Source organism: Nipponia nippon, unplaced genomic scaffold, assembly GCF_047370975.1.
Source record: "Nipponia nippon isolate SJK-2023a ecotype South Korea unplaced genomic scaffold, ASM4737097v1 scaffold_4, whole genome shotgun sequence".
Classification (NCBI taxonomy): Eukaryota; Metazoa; Chordata; class Aves; order Pelecaniformes; family Threskiornithidae; genus Nipponia; species Nipponia nippon.
Window position 1 is genome coordinate 91,260,428 of NW_028262358.1, and position 24,812 is coordinate 91,285,239.

At 37.9% G+C, this 24,812-nt stretch overlaps 1 protein-coding gene across 1 annotated transcript in view; it reads left to right on the top strand.

Moving 5' to 3' along the window:
* IMPG1 (interphotoreceptor matrix proteoglycan 1) overlaps positions 1 to 24,812 on the top strand; it is a 70,981-nt gene that overhangs the window by 29,715 nt on the left and 16,454 nt on the right. Inside the window, exons 8-13 of the mRNA XM_087775500.1 lie at positions 627 to 685; positions 2,478 to 2,498; positions 3,896 to 4,149; positions 5,618 to 5,694; positions 6,193 to 6,413; positions 6,513 to 6,730. Of these exons, the coding sequence (XP_087631626.1) occupies positions 627 to 685; positions 2,478 to 2,498; positions 3,896 to 4,149; positions 5,618 to 5,694; positions 6,193 to 6,413; positions 6,513 to 6,730 (850 nt within the window). The remainder of the gene's footprint in view (positions 1 to 626; positions 686 to 2,477; positions 2,499 to 3,895; positions 4,150 to 5,617; positions 5,695 to 6,192; positions 6,414 to 6,512; positions 6,731 to 24,812) is intronic.

Here is a 24,812-nt window from a genome sequence, read left to right on the forward strand (position 1 = left end):
GAGGTGCTGATAAAAACACTTAATATCCTAAAGTCTGAAAAACGCATACAGAATTCACCTTTTCTGCTCATTGTTTATTCTTTATATTGCCTCTTCTATTCAAAACCATGTAATTGTACAATTGTTTACATGAGAATTAAAAATATATGAAGTTACTCTATTTGTACAAGACAGGTAAAACTGTTTAATTTATAAATGATTTGTCAAATAATCTAAACCCATCTGCATTTGGTTAATATTTCTAAATAATTAACAATTTACAGTTAAGGTGACTTGAATCACAAAATTATTCATGAACCAAAATTGCTGAAAATGAGAAAAGCATTTGATTCATGTTGTTTGACTTGCTCTATTATGAACTAGATTATCACTGATTTACATAATTATATTAATAAAAAAAGCTGTATTTTGTACTTCATTTTGCCTATTAACAGGTAATACAGGCAGCATATACAAACCAAATATCGTGTTTAAGTTGAGTAATGATGACATCACAAAGAGGGCAGTTGAGACTGTTTCGTAAAGCTTTTTCTGAAATATGAAAAATATTGTCTAGGTAGTCAACCTGTGCTTGCTTTTTAGCGGTAGAACTTACACTGAATTAATTATTTTATGTTTTTCTATAGATGCAAAAAATATTTGAGAAACTTCCAGGATTCAAAGAAATCCACGTATTAGGATTTAAGTAAGTAAGAAAATGGGACTCATTTTTCTATTGGCTACTAGGATTCTCCTCTTCCTTCTTTCCCTCCAACGTGAAGAGACCTATATAACAGTGGGGTGTATATTGCTATAAACAGATAGTACATTTCTGGGAACAACACAGAGACAATATGGAGAGAAGTGCAAACACATCCCAAGTGAGACTATGAAGTTTTGAATTACTAAGAAGAAGTAGTTTTGCTTCCCTGAGGGGTGGAGTAATCAATAAATCCTTTGAAATTGTTCGCTAGCAACATTGTATTAAGGACTTTCTTAAATGACAAGGTAAAGAGAGTTAGAAGCATGATTAATTAGGTGGCTACTTTTTTGTGTGTGCATCCTGTGCCCTTCATAGAACACAGGAAAGGTGCCTTGGCAAGAGAAGGTTGCAGGAGGATACGTGTTCACACATATAAAACTTTTCCAGTAGGTGTTTCCCAGGTGTTTTAAACAATTTTAAACGTTCCATTTTTTAATAAATTTGTGTTCTGTCTTGCCATTTCTTTTAGTTTTAGCTTCCTTGTATGTTTACTGCTAATACAAGCTACTGTGTATTTTTTCAACAGAGAATCTACAGGGGAGGGGGGAGGTCAAAAACTGAGTATTTGATATGGTTATGGTTCTATAGATAAGACCACATTGTGTAAAGAATCAAGGGAAAAACAAATTACTAATAGTAAAAAATAACAAAGAATTTAAAGGGAATAAAGAGCAGGAAAAAAAACCATAAATTCATGTGGGCTTATGGCACAGCATCAGGAACATTCAGTCCATTTAATACATGTTGAAGAACATTCATATCACAAGGCAATTTTAGACAAGAGTATACTTTTCTTTCTAGCTTTTCTCTCTGCAAAATTGCTGGAGAAAAGGAGAAAGAAGAGCAAAATAGAGTGAAAATTAGTTGCTTACATTTTGATAATGAAAGCAAGAAAACAAAAAGCTGGCTACTGCAGAACAAGCAGAGAAAATCTGTAGTAGCATCTCATAGTTAAAACTTGCAGTAACTAACCTCTTTCAGCTGTGGCTCCAGGAGATCTGGGATTCATTTCTGTTTAGTACCTTGGTCTTAGGAGCTGGTATGAAAGTGCGTTCAGCAATGTTTAAGACCAGGATTGCTTCCCATCATCGAGTAATTTAGTTAACTCCTGAGAGTTAGAGATCAGCAAAGACAGGTGTTGCTGTCCATTCTCCCTTAGCCATATTGCTACATCTATTAGCAGCATTTCCCACAAGGCAACATGGAAGGACAATAGAGACATGCTAGAGAATTCATCAAGGAAAATAACAGGGCATTATATTACAGAAGGTCAACATAGGCATGTCTTCCAGAGGTAATTAATAGCTCAAGTTACCCCTGTGACTAGGATCTGAGTAGGCACCATGTGTGGTACCAGTAATAGTTGCTACTACTATCACAGGTGTTCACTGCCACCATAAAGACATAGATTAACAATGACAGTGGTCAAATTGCACCATTTGTAATGGGAAATAGGAAAGCAGATATTTCAAACTATCAGGGTAAAGTAAAATGCCTGTTTCCCCACTCAAAACATGGAGATTCCCATTGTTTGGAAGGGAAAAAGTGAAATGATGGAGAGCAGGCTGTCATTTTCACACAGAGAAAAAAATTATAGGCAACACATAGAAGATAAGATAAATTGTCAAAAGATGTTTTTGATGTACAACTGATTGATTTATCGGTATACATGAATCTTTGTTTTTCTTTCTTTTGCAATCCTTTATCACACCCTTTCTTCTGTGATGAAATGAAGACAGAAGAAGGAGAAAGATGGGTAATTTGTCTGTAATTCATAATTAAGATTAATCATTTTATAGGCTGTTATATGTAGATAGATACATCACTAAATGTTCTTTATCTTGATGTGACAAAGTGAATTGAATTCTGTTCTGCCTAAGTACAAATTCTGTGATATAAAGCAGCAGGGACAGCTTTTACCTTAATCTGAAAGTTTCATGTAATCAAATTTTGTCAGGATCTTTCTGAAGGAAAGAAAATTTTTTGACCTAAGAAAATTCAGGTTCACATGACTGAAAATCTCTATCTGTCATAAACTGAAAGTGAAAAAAAAATAGGGAACCTTCATATTTAAATTTTCATTTTTGATCTGCTGTTTCCTAGCTGTATTCCCATATACACACTATCTTCAATAAGTATGTAGAATTTGATTTGTTATCTCCATTATCAGGCCAGATAGAATGGCAAAGAGACCAGTTACTAGCTTGATAAAATGCAGGGAGCTTTTGACTGGTAATACAAACAGCTACAGAGTCTGTTTTGTTGCTTAAAAGTGCTGCTGGGGAATAATTTGTCAAGCAGTTCCCAGAATTTCTCTTTTACTCATAGTTTAAAAGGAAGAATGCTAATGCTTTTTCTTGAATTCTTTCAATGTCATATAAATGTAAATACATAGCACATGCTACATAAAGTGAAATTTCTCTCTCTCTAGTTATTTGATATTATAAAAAGCAACATAGCGGAGTACAAATGTTTTACAATGTACTCATTATTTTTCATTTTAGGTGAATTTAGCATTTATAAAAAGTGATGTATAAATAATTGTGAAAATTTGAGACTTCTGTTAAATGAGTACATCTAGGGGGAAGTTATACACATTCATTTGGACTTGGAAAAGCTAACTCCCATTGTGAAAAGTGATTTGCTTGCCACATTAGCTAGCTTTCTTGCTGTTCTTCAAAAAAGAGTAAAAAATTGCCCCAGATGTGATAGGATTTTTGCTTATCTGTAGTTTTATGAACTGTCTAATCCCTTTTCATAGGTTCCTGTATAATTAATAGGTAATTATGGCTTCTAGTAACCCCAGCATGCATTTATGACTGTTTGAACCAATAATCAATGACTTCAGACTATATTACCAGTTCTACAGAACTCTGAGTAGTCGGATTAAACTGTATTATGTTAGAACATTTCTATAATTTTCTTCAATATTGGAATTTTTATTTAAAATTATGCATAGAAGAAAAACAGGTTTAGGTATAGCAAAAGTAATTTGCAGATGACGATCTCATTAGAAAGAAGTATATCTGCATTATTTTTACAGTAGATAATATGTTATGGTTGCATATATTTTTGTTTGTTTGTTTGTTAAATCAGTCCTCAGCCAGTAACTGATTTTGCTGCACTGAGCATTTTTGCATCTTCCCCTTGCAGATCAAGCAGCACTATAGCACGATATGTGGTAAACTTTGAGAGAGATGGCTCAGAAATCAAAAGCACAGCAGATGACATCTCAACTATTGGGTCTAATAAGGTTGAAAATGAAAAAATTCCACTTTCTCCAAAGGAAGAGAGGGAGATATCAGCAACTAAACTCACAGTAACAGACCTTCAGCAACTGGTTGCTATAGCACTCCATGAAGACCAGTCCCTGCCAATGGACCTTGGAACACTTCAGTTTACTGATGGTCAGTAGGCAGGCCAGTGCCAGGCACAAGTCTGAACCTTGCCTTTCCAAACTGATGCAATTTCAGTAAGGTCTCCTTTGCTTCTTTAAAAGATTGTTTTCATTTGATGTATCCCATTCTCCTAAGTGTTGCATAGCACCCAAAGGATGCACAGATTTAAGTTAAATTTTATAGCAAAATGTACCTTTATAATTATGCAGCCTAACTTCCAGTCATATTGGAGGATCTATTTTTCTTGGCTGGTTGTTTAGAATATTTTGCACACTAAGACAAATAAGGGGAGAAAAAAAAAAAAAGAGAGATTATGAATATTCACTATATCATTTTAATTTCCCAGTATGGACAGTCTCCTTTCTTTAATAAGACAAAATGTGAGGGCTTCCTTTAACATAAATTCAGTTTTCTGAAAGCTAAGTCTTGATTGTAAACAAGCCATCTAACCTCCCAGTGAAGTCAGAGAGACAGACACCTTAAAGAGCATGTGATCCCAAGCTAAAATCAGTGATGTGAATTGCACTGTAAAGGTGCGTTTTGCTCTCTGAAACACAGAGGGAGTGTAGATGACAAGCTGGGCATGAAAACCTCCAGCAGCAGCAGGCTGAAGGGCTGCATCCTGTTCAGTAACGCAGATAATAAATATCCCCTTCTAGTCCATCAATGATTTTTTCAAAGCTAGCCTAGTCCTAATTTTGGGGAGGTGGGTTAAAAATGGGGAAAATAATTTAAAATATTTTTTTATATATATATTTCCCAAAAGTCTTAAAACACACAAGAAATTTTAGCTGTAGTGTTTCATTTACAAACAGCAGCATTTTCTTGCAAAAAAAAATATTTAGATGAACTAATACTTTCCATAAGAATAAAATGTTATATTTTAATGTAGATTAAAAGTCCCAAGAAAAAATTTCATGCATATAGAACACTTTAATAATAACTATTTTAATCTGCTTTTTCCCACTAGTTATTTTTAATAACCAGTTTTAGAAAAACAGCTTACATGCAAGTATATTTAAAGAGCTCCAAGGGGGTGAAGGGAGCAACTGGGCACTAAAGCCCAGACACTGAGATTAACAATATGGTGTGGACTCAGGGTAAAACTGAAAAGAATTTAGGCTTAATGAACAATACAATATAATGAGTCATCATAGGCCATGCAGATTTAACTGAGTGGTTCCTACTTCAGCTGATTTTAAGCATTCATCCATGGTTCAGCTCTCTGCAGACCTATCCCATTTATACTAAATAAAGAGTACAAAGAATACTGCATATAAAATTCCCGTTTTCCTCATAATTACCAGTTTAAATGGAAATTTATTCCTGTTTCTTCTTAACACAGATTTTTAAAAGTAATTTTTTAATGGAGAGTAGTTTTAATGCTGTTTTTTACTAAATTTATGTGTTTTGATTAGTTTTCAGTGTACCACTGCTGAAATATGTGCGCTCTCTCTCTATTTTTTTTTTCCCCCAGAATCTATTATACCACCTAGTGATTTTGATAATGATATCCAGGCCATGGTCACTATTCCTCTGGCAGGCCCTGATTTGGTAAGTTAATACTGGTTGTTATATTTATTTATTTCTCCATGAGAAATGAAATTAGACAGTGTTAAGATGTACATAAATATAACAAAAAAAAAGCTCTTATGCTAAAAAACATATCTGCCTTTTATGAATGCTGTAAGGATGAATGTTCTGGTGTTATACTGCAACAGACATACTGTTTAGAGCATTTACAGGTGAATATTACTGCTTAATTACCTTTTCCAGTTTTAATTACAAAGTAAACAATATCTCACCAGTTCAGTAGTGCATCTCAATGACAGAAGGAGAGCAATTGACAGGGACAGTGAAAGCCATCTTTGACCGTTTTTAAAATTACAGGTAATGTGATTAGGATCATATGCACATGCCAAACATTTTATACATCCTGTGACTTCATGATGCGTTAGCTGTTTGCAAGCTCCTGTGGCTAAAGATTATTGGCCTTTTTAGCAATGAAAGTTAAACATAATAATGAAAGCTGTTTTTAAAAAACTTTTTCAGGAGGACTCCATGAGTGTGGAACTCCCACTAGGTTACCCCAGCCCAGCAACAGTGGACCAAACAGGAGACATCTTTGTCAATGAATTTACAACTGGAATCCCTGTGCTAAGTGGAGAGATCAGTGCCCCTGAAGACTTTAATAATTTTGTTTCATCTGAACCTGTGTTCCCAACCAAACCCTCCAGAGAACCATTTCAGGACAAATCTCCTCCATACACAGAAGATATTGCTACGGACCACCAAAGTTTCACAGTGCCTTTCAATGCTCTGGGTAGCACTAGCAGTCCTCCAAAACCAGAGGATTCCTATTTGCCTCCTCCAGCAGATGATTCTGCTAGCAATGACTTAATCACCGATGGCTATCAGTCTCCAACGGAGCAGGCTACCACATTGGCAGTTTATACCACAGGTAGCTTTACCCTACCTAATCTCCTGCAAGCTGGAGATGAGAATAGTGAAGCTGAGGAGAAGAAAGAACTGACTGATATAACAGAACCACCTTTCAAGGAAGCTGACCAAGACAGTCTGTCTGGACAAGGTAAGGCACAAAAGATTTTTCCATAAGAGAGAGTAGGAGAGATCCAGTTGTTATGACACATGAAGTCATTTATAAGTACAGTAAGCATTCCTTTCAGTTGTGACAGAAATTTTTGTGGACTATCAAAGGTGAAAAATTTACATTTCTGATTCACACTTCAGGAAAATCCTAATGTACCTGACTTCAAGGTTGTCAAAGCCAAAAAAAAAAACCACAACGAAGCAACAAATGCCTAAGGATAAGGCACACTTTCTACAGGGTATTATGGTAAAAATTCAAAAAGGCAGAGCAAAAAGACATGTCAAAAAAAAAATCTATTATTTAAAACATGGAAGGTAAATTACTTTGGGTTCTACAGACAGATCTGTATGACAGCAGGAAGAGCATAATGAAATAAGTTATTCCAAGCAAAGAGTACCATGTGTCAGAAAAGTTTACATATCTGCAGGTCTGATGAATGTGAAAAACTTTTTAAAATCTCTGTTTTCAATGTTTGTTTATTCAGTTTTATGCATACAGTAAGGATTTTTAGAGGCACCTGATAGATGAGAAAAAATAAATAATAAATCAAAAAAGTATACACATATATATATCTGGGTGGAGAAGAGTCTGTACAATTTAGCCTTTAAAATGAAAAATACGATAGACGTTTCCCACAGTCATCAGAAAAGTGTTGACCCTGCAGATGAAAAAAGTTTAGACAAAGATAGTATAAGGCAAACAGGCAATGTTTGCATAGCTGATGAGAAATACCCCACTGCGTGGTGGTAACATCCTTCACAATGGGCCCACACAGCGAAAGTGTGAGAGGGGGGAATGCCCATGTAGTGTACTGTCTATAGTATTGTTATTTCTGGATCCAGTAAATAACAAGATCAGTGTTTTAAAGAAAAAAGAATGTACAAGCTGCCACTTAGGATCATACACTAATCAACTCCAGACAGGGAACAGTATAGCATTATCCCATGGTCATGCTGTTGCACCTGGTAGTTTATGTACTGAAGAAGAACTTCCTGTTCTGTAGTCTTGCCTTTATACACAGAGTTCTAAGCGAGAGAAAAGCAAATACTTTATGATTAGCAGAGTGACTTAAAGATTAGAAAATCACATCTTATAAGAATCAATTGTGAAATGTTCCTGAAAATAAAGTTTATGATGACAAGTGTTAAACGCAACTATTCTCAAATGCACGCTGAGAAGTCTTGTAGTGCTACTGATAAAAGCACAGCATACCTCCAAGTAACAGTACAGCATACTTTTAAATAACATTCATTATAGCTGTGGAGAACTGTTACATTTGCAGGGGAAAAAAAAGTCATATGCATTTTTCATTCTATTCACTCATTGGATTAGGGATTTGATGTCATAAAAACCACATAAAACCATATATCTATTTCACAATTTGCTAAATAGCTGAAAAACCTTGTAGCCTAACAGCTCCAAATGACGGAGGAGAAGAAGCAAAGGGTATTTGACTCACTAAAAATGCAGAGCAACTTATGCTGAAGGTACTAGTTCCATTCTTTTTCTTCAGATCAAAAATTGTAAAGAATTTCTTTATTGCAATTTATTATAGTTACTGCCTGACTGTTTTTCACTGGAGGGAGGAGGGACCTCTCTCTGGCCCCAAGGTTCAAGCTTGCTTGATTGTTTTCCAGTGACAGTGTGGGACCACAGTTCATTTGACTCTCACACAGGCTCTGATAGATCAAAATGGGGATTAGATTATGTGTTTCTAAATAATCCTTAGAGACAATAAATTGCATAGTTTAATGAGTTTCAATGTCATCAGACAAATATCAGGACCAAGGGAAATTTTAGGAAGGATAATACAAATGGAAAGTTCACTGCTTACTAACCCAGATTTCTTCAACAATTTTTTCTCATATAATTTGAAATTCAGTTAAAAAAATAAACAGAGGTTTTTCTTCTTCCTAAAGCCATTATTGCCAGTGCCCAAAGAACATGGAATTGTTCACTTAAAGAGGTATGGATCTTCTATAAGTGCAAGTTTGATCCTGTAAGCACCTGGTACTGACCCTTTAAACACTGTTGCACCTTTGGGTTGGAACCTGTCGATCTGCAAAACAGAATGACCTGTCTAGAGCTGTAAAAAAAAAACCTTCCCCAGAATAAGTCCCACTGTCTTGTTCCTCTTTGTTGAACACAAGTTATGTATAAAACAAGCACTACAATAAAAGTATTCTGTCATCAGCTCTGCAACTGCGTAGAAGGAGAAAAATGGTTGTTCCCTGTCTAAAAAGAAGAGGTGCTGTGTTAGCAATGACACTAAGCTGTAGTTATTGTATTTGCTTAAAATCTTATAGTATACAAAACATACTGCATGCTTTACAGATGTTGAAAATCTATTTACTGAGTTCTTGAAAGAGTAAATAGTGTATACTCTTTAAAACTTTTTCTCTTTTTATAGCTTTTTCAATTCTGGAAGTCCTGTGTACAGCATTCCCTGTATTCTTTTATTTTCCTGGATGTTGTATATTTCATAGGAACTGATAGAATTTGATCTGAAAATTCAGGTCTTAACAACATTTATGACAGAGGTTTTATTAAAGTCAACAGTGTTGATGATATTAATTTTAATATGGTGAGCAGAATTCCTTGCTAGCAGGTACAAAATTTTTCACACTTTGTGCCTGGTTTCATTTCATAGCCACATTCCTTAGTAATATTAAAAAACAAACAAACAAAAAACCCAAACTTTTAACTGTTGCTGGTGTGAAATGGCAGAAACTACTTAGACAGTGCTGTATAAGGTTGGACAGAGAATTTTCTTCATCACATGTTTAGAACTTTAAATTCACTCTTCTTTATGATGAAAGGAAGAGCTGGCTAGCAGATATGACATAATTAGAGATTCTTTTACATGTCCTCATCAGCTGTATGTTTCACAGATGGACTTGATTGCATTGATTATCACATGTGTGTAACTACAGGCTGAACATTACTACAGATTCCTGAACACTGAACGTCTACAACCTACACCAAGCAGGTGTAGACGTCTACAACCTACACCAAGCAGGTGTAGGTGTAGATAAGCATGATGGCCAAATGGTGATGGCAGTTACTCTTGAAGTAGCTCAAAACTACTAGGAACTACTAGGAAGATGCTAAGCTGTCTTTAAAGTAAGCCTAACCTTTGAATTTCAAATTCTGTTTTGAGATTTCTCAATAGAATTAAAAGAAAAACCCTGGTACAAATTTTCAGACCTCTTTTACTGAAAAATTCTGAAATGCCTGGATCAGATGTCGTGGTTTAAACATTTCACTACTCAAAAAGGTTTTTCTTTGCTGTAGCACCTTCAAAATCTAGGCTATTTCCATTTTCCATTTACAACCAGTGTAAAAAACCTGCTTTTTTCTACTATCTGAGATGATGCCTGTTCAGTGTTCTCTAGCATTCCTCTTTCTTCTTCATATTTTTTTTCCCCTCTGGAGTTAACTCATCAATATCTCTTCTGTATGGTTAAATTTCTTCTCCCTCTCTTGGCAGTATTCCTGTGACTCTAAGAACAGTATGACCATTCAGAAAGGAAGCCATTTGTGTAACGTATTAGACAGACTGTTATTTCAAAAACCAAGAAAAATTCAGCAGTAAAACAAATGCAAACAAATGTATAAACAGATAAAAGAGTTCATGAAGTCTGTGACAACAATAATGATATACTTTTACTTCCTAAACAGTAAGAAGAATTTTAATTTGTATTTGTTTTAATTGTAGCTACTAACAAATGACACAATCCAGGTAAAAGGTTATCCCAAAATCCTGACTATCATGGAGGAAGCAATGTTTCTGGAGAAGTTATTCCAGAAGCATAGGACAAAATAAAGCTAGCAGTAAAATACTTCAGCTATTCTGTTGTACTACATCTCAGTCTCACCAGCCTGGATCATCCTCCAGCTCTCAAGAAAGACTCTGAGAGAAGACAACTCTGCAGGGTGTATCACAGAGTTTTTTCTGTGAGAAAAAAACGCTGATGAGAAGTAGATGGTGGTCACACCTCTGTATGTGTAACTGATAAGGACCTCATCAACTCCCATAATTTCTCTCATGTTCACACAGCCTTGTTGTGAGTGGTCCCCTTTGATATGTTCCTCCTGCCCAACAGTTAGTTAGGTTGTGCACTCCTCACTCACTGCTCTTGCTAAGCAATCTCTAGAAAAACTCAGTTTTCTGGATGTTTGGGGATTCTTTCTGCTTCTGCTTCATCCCCAGCTGCCTAAGCACCATCTATGCTTAGCTTAGCTTTCTATTTGGCGTAACCAGCATTGTCATGGAAAAGAAAACCCCATTACTTCTTGCAAGAACCGCTCTGGATATTCCCAGGATTGGAATTCACCCATTCTTTGTGCCAGGAATGATCACCAGTATTTTCACATCAATGGTTATACAGGGTAAGAACTCCTCTGTTTCCTTGCATGTCTTTGTTTTACTTATGTTTTCTTTGACCATAAACTGACAGGCTTTTCTCAACATTCTCTCCCATCAGCTCCTCTCTGCACCCTTTCACTTGTTGCTTGCTGCTTCAGATTTGCAAAGAATGCTTTTCATGGAGGTGCTGCTTCAGTCTGATGCTTGGAGAAGTGAACAGGTAGGTCTAGCTGCATCATTACCTCAAGCATTATATACGATATTGATTAGCCTAAAAGTTATCTGTGAACTGAAGATGAAGCTGAATGCAAAAGTTTCAGCAGGCTGAATAGGATACATCAGATTTAAGAAAAAGTTCATAGTATGTTCAGTGTTGTGATAAAATTAGAATTGCATACTCAGAGTACTACAGGTACCCTGAAGAGTCCTAAAGATATTAGAGTATGTGATTAGCATATTGCCAACATTTAATGACAGCCTGCTGCTCAGCTATCTCTGTGCTGGGAACAGCAGAAACAACCTGAATAGAACAAAATCTGCATCACGTCTTCAGAACTTACTTAAAAATGCTAAAATGAAATTACTAAGCCAAGCAAAAACATATGAGAGAAACAGAGCACTATTTTCCCAATTTAACACATCACTTGTTTAAATTATTAAGCTATCCAATCACTTCAGTTCAGCTTTACTTTAAGGTTAAGCTTTGCTTCCTTCAAATATGATTTCTTATTCATGCCACCCCAAATATGCAATTAACCAAAACAAGTGAAACTGTACTTTACATGCAATTGGTAATTCCAATGACTCATTGAAATTACTGTGTGAAGTACAGAAAACAATTTATATTTCTGTTAAGAAAATTTGCTTATCCAGGGGCAAATCTTCCAAATCTTCTGAACTATGTGTATAATGAAAAAATGTAACACCTCATTCTCCACCTATATAGATAGCAGGAAGATATACCTCAATGGTCTGTCATTTGTTCATTCATACTTTTTACTCTTAACTCTCTTCCCCAGGCACAGGCACACATTGCTATCTCATTGTTTCCACAGATGCACACCTGCACCAGGTGGTCATATTCTGCACACACGCTTGGCATTTCTCTCTCATGCAGTCATCACTGTTGCTATAATCTCCATTGCTCCTGCACGTAATTCTCATGTACCTCACATGCTCCCTTTTAAGCTCTCAAAGCTTACCATACTTCAGTACCTCTGTTTTCCAAATACTATCACTTCTCCTATACTTAGCATTCCCCTGATGATTGTCCCTTTCCATGTTCAATGCTATTTCACTCCAAACTAATAATCTCCCTACCTCCAACTTCACCATAATACTGCTGACTTAAAATCAGCCCACTAGTCAAAATTTAAGCTTTTTGTTGGTTGCAGGTAACCCTCCACTGCAAGTGAGATGTGACACATGTAATACATACGTAATACAGACTTTTGCACATTGCAGTCTCAGATCCCATCCATGATTAACTTTCTACTTGTGTGCAGAGACAAGATTTAAAGCTGAAAAATAACATATTAATGTCCTGAATAAAATTATTTAAAAACCTGTGACCAATCCAGTAGTAAAATAAGAAAAATATTTTAAAACAGATTTTTAGGCTGAGGGTGTAAGATTGCCCTTTGCCAGGTTACAAATGAATGAAGCTAATGAAGTTTACATGTCACATAGTCTAGCTGGAACAAATATCAGGTAAAGTGGCACTGCTGAGACTAACATGCCCTAAATAATGCATTTCCTTCACTCATTAAAAATCCTTGGTCTTGCTAGAAATGCTGGCTTTCAGAAATAACCTGTTATGATCAAATGGTACTAAAATTTTTATTTTCTAAAATTATTGCAGTCCTCTCTTCAGAGGATTCAGATTCCCTTCAGCATAAGAAGGTCCATTTGAGCGCAGCCTGGCATTTTTCATAGAATCGTAGAATCATAGAATCGTTTAGGTTGGAAAAGACCTTTAAGATCATCAAGTCCAACCATTAACCTAACACTGCCAAGGCCACCACTAAACCACGTCCCTAAGAACCACACCTACACGTCTTTTAAATACCTCCAGGGATAGGGACTCAAGCACCTCCCTGGGCAGCCTGTTCCAGTGCCTGACTTCCCTTTCAGTGAAGAAGTTTTTCCTAATATCCAACCTAAACCTGTCCTGGCGCAGCTTGAGGCCATTTCCTCTTGTCCTATCGCTTGTTACTTGGCAGAAGAGACTGACCCCCACCTCGCTACAACCTCCTTTCAGGTAGTTGTAGAGAGCAATAAGGTCTCCCCTCAGCCTCCTCTTATCCAGGCTAAACAACCCCAGCTCCCTCAGCCACTCCTCATATGACTTGTTCTCTAGACCCTTCACCAGCTTCGTTGCCCTTCTTTGGACATGCTCCAGCACCTTGATGTCCTTCTTGTAGTGAGGGGCCCAAAACTAAACACAGTACTCGAGGTGCGGCCTCACCAGTGCCAAGTACAGGGGGACGATCACTTCCCTAGTCCTGCTGGCCACACAGTTTCTGATACAAGCCAGGATGCTGCTGGCCTTCTTGGCCACCTGGGCACAATGCTGGCTCATGTTCAGGCAGCTGTCGAGCAACACCCCCAGGTCCTTTTCCGCCAGGGAGCTTTCCAGCCGCTCTTCCCCAAGCCTGTAGCATTGCCTGGGATCAAAGGCTAAAGTCCAAGTAGACAACATCCACAGCCTTTCCCTCATCTGCTAAGTGGGTCACCTTGTCATAGAAGGAGATCAGGTTAGTCAAGCAGGACCTGCCTTTCATAAACCCATGCTGACTGGGCCTGATCCCCTGGTTGTCCTGTATGTGCCGTGCCATGGCGCTCAAGATGATCTGCTCCATAACCTTCCTCATTACCGCGGTCAGGCTGACAGGCCTGTAGTTTCCTGGATCCTCCTTCCAGCCCTTCTTGTAGATGGGCATCACATTTGCTAACCTCCAGTCAACTGGGACCTCCCCGGTTAGCCAGGACTGCTGACAGAAGATGGAAAGTGGCTTGGTGAGCACTTCCACCAGCTCGCTCAGTACCTTTGGGTGGATCCCATCCGGCCCAATAGACTTGTGTGTGTCTAAGTGGTGTAGCAGGTTGCTAACCATTTCCTCTTGGATTATTGGGGCTTCATTCTGCTCCCCATCCCTGTCTTCCAGCTCAGGGGGCTGGGTACCCTGAGAACAACTGGTCTAAAGTCCTGTCATGCATCATGTCTGCCCGTTGGACCTGTCTCAGAGAAGGTAGGGTGTGATTCCAATAGTCTGTCTATCTTTCTCACTCTCCCTGGTACTCCTCAACCTACTCACCTTCTCCTGGAGCTCTGTCACTAAGTGGAGGAGTTCCTTTACCTGGGCATACCTCCCACAGGTGTGCTTACAGCTGCCGTTCAGTACTGGCATGAAAGTAGGGCACACCCTGCAGCCTGACACCTGGGTGGCAATGTGTTACCACCAGAGCTCTGTCTGGGAAGCTGTGTCAGTTGTGCCAGGTGCAGAGCTTAGAGAGGCCGTGACTTTCTGCCAGGTGGATACTATTGCTCCCTGGTCGAGCTGGTAGAGCTTTAGTGCCCTTCCTGCACACCCTTCCACACAAACTGCCACAAAAACTGCTGGGCCAATAGTGAATTCCTTGTTAGGGCATAACTCATGCCACCTGCACTATACAACTATAGGCAACTTGTAACTTGTGTGCTCTGAAACACATCTCTGGATGGAGTTTTATACCTCTGTTCTCTAGCTACAGAGAGGGCTTGGCCTTCCAACTGTGATTCTCTCAGCCATACCTGAGATGCCTCACATAGACGCCACTGATGCTAATATCAATTTCAGCTGCATGTTCTTCAGTTTGAAAGATGCCACAGTATTTACAACTAACAGACAAAAAGACATAAAAATCTTAAATGGAGGCAAATTTGCAATAATGTTTATGCTAAATTTAATGGGGTTAATTGTGAAAATCTAGAATGTGCAGAACTCCTGCCAGGATAAATCTCATATATTTGCACATTGCAGTTCAAAAAAAAAAGAAAGGAAAAGAAAAAGTTCTGACTTCTGGTTGACTATAACAGCATTTTTTCCAATATATTCTTAACATTGCTTTCTCAATGCAACTTTATAGAAAGGTATATAAAGGAAAGGACTAAATACAATTTCAAGTAACGCTAGCCAGGTGTAAGTTAGAAGGAGGCAGAAGTTTCACTTTCATTCTGTAGACTGGTAAGATCATTATGTGCATCAGTAAGAACATGATTAAACTAAGCCTGGATGCAAACGAATCAGGTTCTTTTTCATTTTATTGCATTTACATGTTTAGGTTTCTTTTTCATTTTTCCCCAGTTGGAGGATTTTTTTTTTAATTAAAGTATTATAGAATACAATACTTGTAGAATAGTGGTGCCAATATGTCGTGGTTTAACCCCAGCCACTAAGCTAACTAAGCCCCACACAGCCGCTCGCTCAGTCCCCCCACAGTGGGAAGGGGGAGAGAATTGGAAGGGTAAAAGTGAGAAAACTCGTGGGTTGAGATAAAGACAGTTTAATAGGGAAAGCAAAAGCCACTCACACAAGCAAAGCAACACAAGGAATTCACTCACTACTTCCCATCGGCAGGCAGGTGTTCAGCCATCTCCAGGAAAGCAGGGCTCCACCACGCGTAATGGTTACTTGGGAAGACAAATGCCATCACTCAGAACATCCCCCCCTTCCTTCTTCTTCCCCCTGCTTTAGATGCTGAGCATGACATCATATGGTATGGAATAGCCCTTTGGTCAGTGGGGGTCAGCTGTCCCAGCTGTGTCCCCTCCCAACTTCTTGTGCACCCCCAGCCTCCTCGCTGGTGGGGTGGTGTGAGAAGCAGAAAAGGCCTTGACTCTGTGTAAGCACTGCTCAGCAATAACGAAAACATCCCTGTGTTATCAACGCTGTTTCCAGCATGAATCCAAAACATAGCCCCATACTAGCTACTATGAAGAAAATTAACTCTACCCCAGCCAAAACCAGCACTGAGTTTACAGTCAAAATTTTATATATGGCCAAATATTCCTTTAATAACCATCTTTATTGCCATGCAGTTGAAATGATGGGCTTTCAAACAGAGTGGGAGGAGCGTATTGTTGGCATAGCAGAACCTGCCGGGTTGACTGAGACTACAAGAAGTATTACTCATGAATGACATCCTCATACCTGAGGATTTCAATTCCTAAGCAATACCTTTCAATAAAACTTGCCATTGTTTTGATTTATTTTTCTAGAGATCAGGAGGAATGAGGTTGGAAAAATACTGCAGCAGTAATACATTTCAGTCCTTTCCCCTAAATGTATACGTAGCTTAGAGCAGTGGCTGAAGACCTAGCTAAACTTGTCTTAGATTAAGAGAAGTTCCATTCTCATCCCTATTAAATATCTTATTCCTCATTTCAGAACTGGGCATTAACTGCCACTCTAAAGTGAAACAATATAAATCAAAATTTTGCTGAACAATTCTTGAAGAAATTCAGAATATGCCTACATGATATTGCAAAGCTCCAATAAAGAAAAAAATAGTGTGGCTTGAGGACAATGCATGCCTGAAAGCATCAGGACAGACAACTTTGCTGGCGATACATGGCAGGGCAGAAGAGAATGCACTCAGCATCAGGTGCAGTTACAAAAAAAAAAAATTCTTCCTGCTCTGTTGGGAAAGGCTAATGAGAAAGTATCAGTTTGTCTTTGTCCAGGCACATCTATTACAATCCTGTTTTCTCCTCTTTTATTGACAATTTGTCTTTAAACTATTGTAAGGTTAGTACTAATTATACCTAGTATTTCTTTCATGTGGAGGGAACAGGGTAGTTTACAGACAGCTGACTAGGTTTTTTTTTCCTCGTTTTAAATTCCCATTATATCTGTAATTTCCACAATCAGTGACTCTTTTTGTTACAGTAACAAATAATGTTTCATCTTTGTATTATCATCACTACCCAACAACAGTTAAGAAAAGTTACATGCAATCCATGTACCTTAATCCAAACGCTTTACATTAGAACAATCCCAAAATATTCATTTAAATGTCTTTTTTTGAGAAACTAAAATATGTCTGTTGTAGCTTAACCCCAGCCAGCAGCTAAGCCCCACACAGCCGCTTGCTCTCTCCCCCCCTGGTGGGATGAGGGAGGCAATCCGAAGAGTAAAAGTGAGAAAACTCATGGGTTGAGATAAAGACAGTTTAATAACTGAAGTAAAATAAAATAGAATACTAGTAATAGTAGTAGTAATATAATAATAATAATAATAATAATAATAATAATAATAATAATAATAATAATAATAATAATATAACATACGAAGCAAGTGATACACTATGCAATTGCTCACCACCCGCCAAACGATGCCCAGCTCATCCCTGAGCAGTGATCTCTGCCCCCCAGCCAACTCCCCCAGTTTATATACTGAGCATGATGTCATATGGTATGGCATAGCCCTTTGGCCAGTCTGGGTCAGCTGTCCTGGCTGTGCTCCCTCCCAGCTTCTTGTGCACCTGGCAGAGCACGGGAAGCTGAAAAGTCCTTAATTTAGTGTAAGCACTACTTAGCAACAACTAAAACATCAGTGTGTTATCAAAATTATTCTCATCCTAAATCCAAAACACAGCACTATACCAGCTACTAGGAAGAAAATTAACTCTACCCCAGCCAAAACCAGCAGAGTCTTAAGACTTCTGCACCCCAGTGTTATATGAAGGTCTCTTAAGGAATTTCAAAGCAAACATACAGCTAAAGGCTGTATGGATCCATTTTACTGTACTGTGTAGTTATTGCTGGGTTTAACATTTAAACTGTCTGCTCCCTAACAACAGTATTCTGGCTATTATGAGCTGCTTAGATTCAGAATCCAATCATGATGGATGGATTTAACAAGCCAAGTCAGCGCTAAGGCATCTGGTCCAAAGTCATTATCAATATCACTAAAGTTGAAATGTATTCTTACAATGCAACATGGCATAAAACCAGCAAGATCTTCCCAGTTACATATCTCTTTCCATCTCTCTCACAGAGTCACTTGTTCTATTTAAAAACTGTGACAAAACTCAGATTACCTACATCCAAGGCACAACAGTTTAGAAGAATGAAATATTCCTTGTTCTGTGACTTTCATTCCATTAATTCCATGGTTTTCACACACATGTGACCATATAGTATGAAAAAAACCATGTATTCAGCATTTTCATTTTTCTTGGCAAGTTTTAAAGTGCTCATCTGATAAGATTTTAAGAGAGTCATGGGTTTTAACTTTCTAATTTCATGTTTGTCTTTTCTGTTTTTAGGTCCTTGGGTCAACAAATTACTTGAATTTATATCGTGTGACTTCTATTTTGTTTTTACCATTTTGCAAACTAATAAACTTTAATACTACAAAACTGTCTGATGGTCCCATCACCTACAAAAATTTGCTCTTTTTTTTTCTACCATACAGTGGAGAAAAATAGAGAAAGTGGGCAGGGATCTGGAGGGTACTTTCAATTCTGAAGGATAGGTATTGTAACCTGTCAGATTTTGTTTCTAATAATTCTAAAGTAAAATAAATGAAAACTAGTATTCCAGGTTCCAGGTTCTCCATTTGGGGAGGTCCAAAATCGTTATAGTGGCATGCAGGAGTATTTGCAACATTTAGACGGACCCTTCTTTATATTTCCAGGTGTTTGTAAAGCTTTCAGTTATTTTCACACAGACTTTGTTATTTTAAACTCATGAAATAAATTTTTCAAATTTAATTGTAGACCAGTCAGCAACAGGCATAAGGGAATAAGAATCCTCCTGAAGCTATGGTTTTAAGCAAGATGTTTCTTATTCAGCTTTGATCCCATTCCTTTGTAGAAGTGTATTCATATTTGCAAATTCAGTGCTTCTCAGTCTTGCTTCTCTATTGAATTCATTGATGTGAATACCACTCAAGTTCAGATTTCTCAGTTTAGCATGGTATCGTACTTGATTAAGATATATTTTAATATGATTTTACTATGGTAGCAAATAGTGCAGAGCTTCAGTACAAAACGGCTTACAATAAATAATAGTCACAGCAACCTCTAGCATTTTTAACGTTTTCATTGTAAATGTACTTACTAATTCCCCTACTTCACAAGTGTATTCTAATCTCAGTTGAATCATTTCTTTAGTGAGGACTTTAATCAGAAAACTGACTTTTAGAGCACTTGAGCACTAGAATGTCATTTTATCTGGCAATCTCAGTAGCAGATGAGGTAAAGGTTCTGTAAATGGTAAAAGTGACTTATCATGTTATAGAAATAACCTACCACTGACCTACTGTCCATACAAGGTATCTAATTATAAACCTCTCTGCATAGTATTCTTATAAAACACAGGAATACTGCCTTAACATCCAACTTTATAAACCCTTAATTACGGGTGTGAATACTGATAACTGCCTAACGCAATTAATATGGAAATACTGACTTTTCTTCTGCTGTAGTCAAAAGACTGCTGAGGCAAAAGGATATTTCTGCATCTTTTCCGAGTCTTAATTTAGAAAGGCAGAACCGTCACCGTAACCAGGTGCAGCAGCTCTTGAAGTCAGTGGAGAGATTGTAGTGGGACGATGGTTCAGGCCCAGGTTTAACAGATTATCACTGACTGCTCTCCAGTCTCTTTTTTGCAGATACTTCCATTGCATAGTTTCAGTGCAGAAAGAAGTCAAACATTGCTACTCAGAGCTTTGGGGATGCTTTAAACACCAGCTATTTCTGTACTGTTCAAAGTACTTACGTGTTTCTGAAATGCTTAATCCTTTAGAACTGCTGAAACATGAGAATGCCAAAGACAGTCATTAAAATTTAATAGTCAAGTCTCTCAGTATATGAATTTGAAACAGGTCTATAAAGCAAGCTTGCCGAGTTAGTTGTATGTCTATTGTATTTATTTCCACCTGTTGTACTTAAATAACTACTTTGAAGCTGCAAAAGTTAAAAAAATCATATATTGAATGTATTTATTGCATTATTTAAAAGCTTTAAACAAATAGGCTTATTCAAAAAACATGCAAAAAGCTTTAATGAGAAAACTATTAGCAGATAGCTAATTGAAGCAAAGAAAGTCCCTAATAAAACAGAAAATGGCAAGCTGAATTACTATTTTTCAGGCATGCATTGGTGAATGCATGTGAAAATGATAATCAAAGAAAAAATGGATTTGTAATCACACAAGAAACCGGTATTTCAGAGAGCTCTTACAGGCACAGTGACCAAACATGAAATTGCTAAGATAGGTGTGACTCCCTTTTGCTACTAACTGACTTCCATGAAGGCTAAGGGAGCTTGCATTCCCCAAGGAGAGATGGATCAATGAAAAAGTCAAGAGATACAAGAATTTTTAGGACTGAAGATGGAGAAGAGATGGGGTTCACTTCCAGTGAACTGAGGTTCACTGGAATCAGTGGAGAAGGAGTTCATATGGACAGACAGAATGACAGACATAGATCATTCTGGCTCTTCTGGCTTGGCTTCACAGTTAAAAAGACAATCAGTAATTATGGGCTGCGAGACATTTGTTGTGACATGTTAGGTTAATGATCCTCTTCTCTTAATTCTCTTAATCCTCATCTTACTTGTGCCCTAGTTAAAAATGAAAGACCTCAAACACAAATTCGGCACTTTATCTATTTGTTTTTTCACAACAGTCCTGCATCCAGGGATTTTGTGGCATTTCAGGCACCAACAAAATATGTAAATTTGAATCCAGCTATTTGCTGTACCAGTCCATCTGGTATTTATATCAGCAGAGCTGCCCATAAGGAGATTCTTACCCTGCATTTGGACCAATCTCTTAATTGCACACTTTTTCCTTCGTTAGTTATTTTCTTCAGCCAGCATGTTTACAAATATATACATATACATTGTAATATTGTAACTTTCATGTACAGAACAATATCTCTCAGTGGACTTGGAAAATTTGTCTATTGTCAATAGGAAATGTCAGTGCTTATTAAGCTCATGAATGAAATGAAGTGCCAGGACCTCTTAATGTATAACCTTCTGCGCCTCCTTATTAATGCAAACCCACTAGAAAAACGTCTCATGACAATTTGACCTTTCCCAAACAATAATTCTTTATTCATGGTCAATTAGGATGGTTTTCCTCACTTAAAAAAATATAAGAGGACCAACTAATTAGATACCTAAAATAAAGTTGTTGAAATGGCAGTTGATTTTTTCTGATAAGTCAAACGTATGTATTTTACTCCCTCAGTTGGGAATAAATGCCCGCATGCAGCACTCTTTTTACAAAGATTTAATATAGCAATGCACCCAGAAATTGCCTCTTAATTTAGTGTTTACACATCTTTGCCAACAGCAGTTTCATTTTAGATATAAAGCTCTCCTCAGTATAATATTGTCCTGCCTTGTCCATGTAATACAAAAAAACATCTGGAGAGTTCAGTGAACATCTTTGTGGGAGGGTAAGTGGTGGCTGAGAGTTAGAGTTTTTTATTGCTGACAGCAGTTTTTAATTACATGCCATTGTTTAACCTTCAGTATCGTTACTCTGGGGGTATATTTGAATTTGGCATCTTATTTCATGCTCTCTGTGGGTTCCCTACACCTGAATGACAGTGCTGTAGATCAAACTGTATGCTAAAATGAAATATGCTGAGATTAAGAATGTCTAAATCTTCAGTGTTTATACTTTTAGAGTTTCATAAAATAATCACCTTTGGTTTTTGTAGCCTTCTGCTGTAAAAATCTCATCTACAAGGCAAACTGGGTGAAGTTTTACAAATAATTGCTTTATGATGAACCAGTTTAATTGTATTTTGTGTTCCATTTCAAAATTATATATATATTTATATATATGCCTATAGAATCATAGAATAGTTTGGGTTGGAAGGGGCCTTTAAAGGTCATCTAGTCCAACCCCCCTGCAGTGAGCAGGGACATCTACAACTAGATCAGGTTGCGCAGAGCCCCGTCCAGCCTGGCCTTGAATGTTTCCAGGGATGGGGCATCTACCACCTCTCTGGGCAACCTGGTCCAGTGTTTCACCACCCTCATCATAAAAAATTTCTTCCTTATATCTAGTCTGAAAACCAATATATATTTGTTTTATATACAAAACCAATATTTTAAGTGCAAAGGGTTTTGTTTTTTTTTTTCTATCTCAGCTGGAGAGACAGAGACTGATAAGAATTAGCAGCTTATGAAAACAGGTAATATGTGCACAGAGATCGTCTTGGTATGCCCTCAAGGCCTTTTAAGTTACTTTGCTTGTAATAAGAGGATGCCAGGAGACCTTTATAGTCTATGTATAGACTATATATATACACACACACACACACATATGTATACACAGCTATATGCTAAATGTGTAATATATATATGGTTATTCTGCTTCAAACCTGCTGTAATTTCAAAGCCATTTCAGTACTTCTGTCTCCTGTAGTTACCTCTTTCTAAAATATAATCTGCCTAACAAACACCTTCGTGATCATATGCTCAAGTGTATGTTGTCATGCTGAGAGAAGGTTGCTCTGTGGAGCTGCAGGTTCATCCCATCAGTAGATCATCCTGCATTAATGACTCAAGCACTAATGCTAAGAAATCTGTTCTGCGTTCCCTTAACTAATAAGCGACTCTCACTCCTTATCAGCGTAACAAGTAACAGCGAGAGCTTTGTAAACAGAGAACATCACTAGGCTTTGTTTTTCTAATCTGTCCGTATCCTTGATTACACAAGAAACACGAGGACACGACGAGAAAAGCATCTCAAGTTCTCAGTGAAGTATTAGGGCATCAAGCTGTGGTGCAGCGTTTGGTGTTACATGCGGCATGCACAACCACGGGTTGCACTTTGCTATTCTTTTTTGGCTATTCTCTAGGACTGTAGCCCTTGTATTATACTGTCAGCAGTGCAAATTACATATCACAACAAATAAAAGAAGGCTGCACAACCGTGCTAGTTTAAATGGGAATTTGCTGCACTACTTTGTGGTCCTGTTGTGCTTCCAGATCACCACAGTCTGGCCTTGCAGTAAAGGAGAATGCAGCACTTGGTCTTTTTCTGCATCCCATCCAACAAAGATGCTTCATATTAGCAGTGTACTTCAGAGTCTTTTCCAGAATCACCAGTACTCTAAGCTCGCTTGTTATTTTGTGCACTTCAGTCATTAACGGCTACTGGGGATGTGGGTGGGAGGTGGGAGGAGCTCATCATGTGAAAGGTAAGGAACTATTTTATAATCTGGTGGAATCCTTTTCCCCTAAGGCCCATAGGACTGGGCACTGCTGATCCTCAGGGCAAATCCAAATATCCTGATCTCGCTTGCTCAGGTTTTATGCTACCACAGTTCCACTGATTTCAGTGAGTTCACCGCTGATAAATACGGGATTAGAATGCAACCCTAAATATCAAACCCAAAACAGGTGAAATATAGTCTCTTATCAAGTGGGAATTTTTGTCATCTAATTCATTCTGGTTTCCAAATATTCTGCCAGTTAAAATGATGCACTTAGGGGAAAATGTTTTCATGCATGCAGATGAAGGCAACAAAATTAACTATAAAAACTTGCCTTGTCCAATATGTGTCTAAATATTGACAGAGATGAGTGATTCAATAACTTCCCACTAGCCAGCTAGTGTTAAGGGCAAAACAGGCACCCCCTGTGACATGCCACTGCTGTGCAGTTGCCTCCACTAAAACCTGGTCTCTGGAAAACCTTGGCAGCACCCAGCTACTCCTGATATGTTCCAGTGTGCGAAAGCATAACAAAATGTTTGTCCGTCATCAGCAGCTGACCAGGTCAGTTTGGGAACTGTTTGGAAGAAGCATCTTTGGTGACTTTTCTACTTTCAGCTGCAAGATAACAGGGGAATCCTGCAAGAACATGTAACAGTAGCTAATAACCTGGTCTTCAAAAGAGGGGGAGCATCTTGCAGGCAGTTGCCTTACAAACTTGCAATATTTTGTGCATCCAGAAAGCAGCAAATGTGGATGGTGTCCTTTCCCTGATTACCCCTGTCAGAGTAGTCCACATCTTGTTTCTAAAATTCCTTTTCATGTGTAGCTATGAGACCATGCGCTGCTGCGGTGATAAACTCTGCTCTAACAAGAATTTGCCTGTTACTCCTCAGCACCTTGCTGAAATACGACTTTGGCATCTGTTACTCAATACCTGTTAAAAACAGTCTTAAAATACATTGTGCTTTCAGACAGGTTTATTTGTAACTGAATAACATTTGCACTGGTTACTGATGTAGTGGTTGCATAAATAGGAGCAGATACAATAACGATCCTTCCAGGCTGCTTTATCTGAGGAATTCTGCTTCAGATTACCCAGGTTGTTTTTGGAAATCATTTCTAGAAGTTCACCTCCCCACAGAACAGACAAAACCCCCCTAGTTCTTCCTTTAGCAAAGGCATGCGAAACACTTGTAGCAAATGGAAAACCTTAGAGCTGAAAGTAGGAGGAGGAACACTCCAGTAACACCATGTTACTGGTATTCTAGAGTAAAACTCACTGACCTTTCACCAGAGCCAGAACAACACTGCCCTGCTGGTAGTGTCAAACTACGACACAATGGAAAGTGCTTCCCTTTTTCAAGAAACTTTAATAGTCCTTATCACTCTAAGGCTTGAGCACCTCAGAGTAATCAGTGAACCTCAACAACGCTACAAGGAACTGAAGAGATTGATTTAG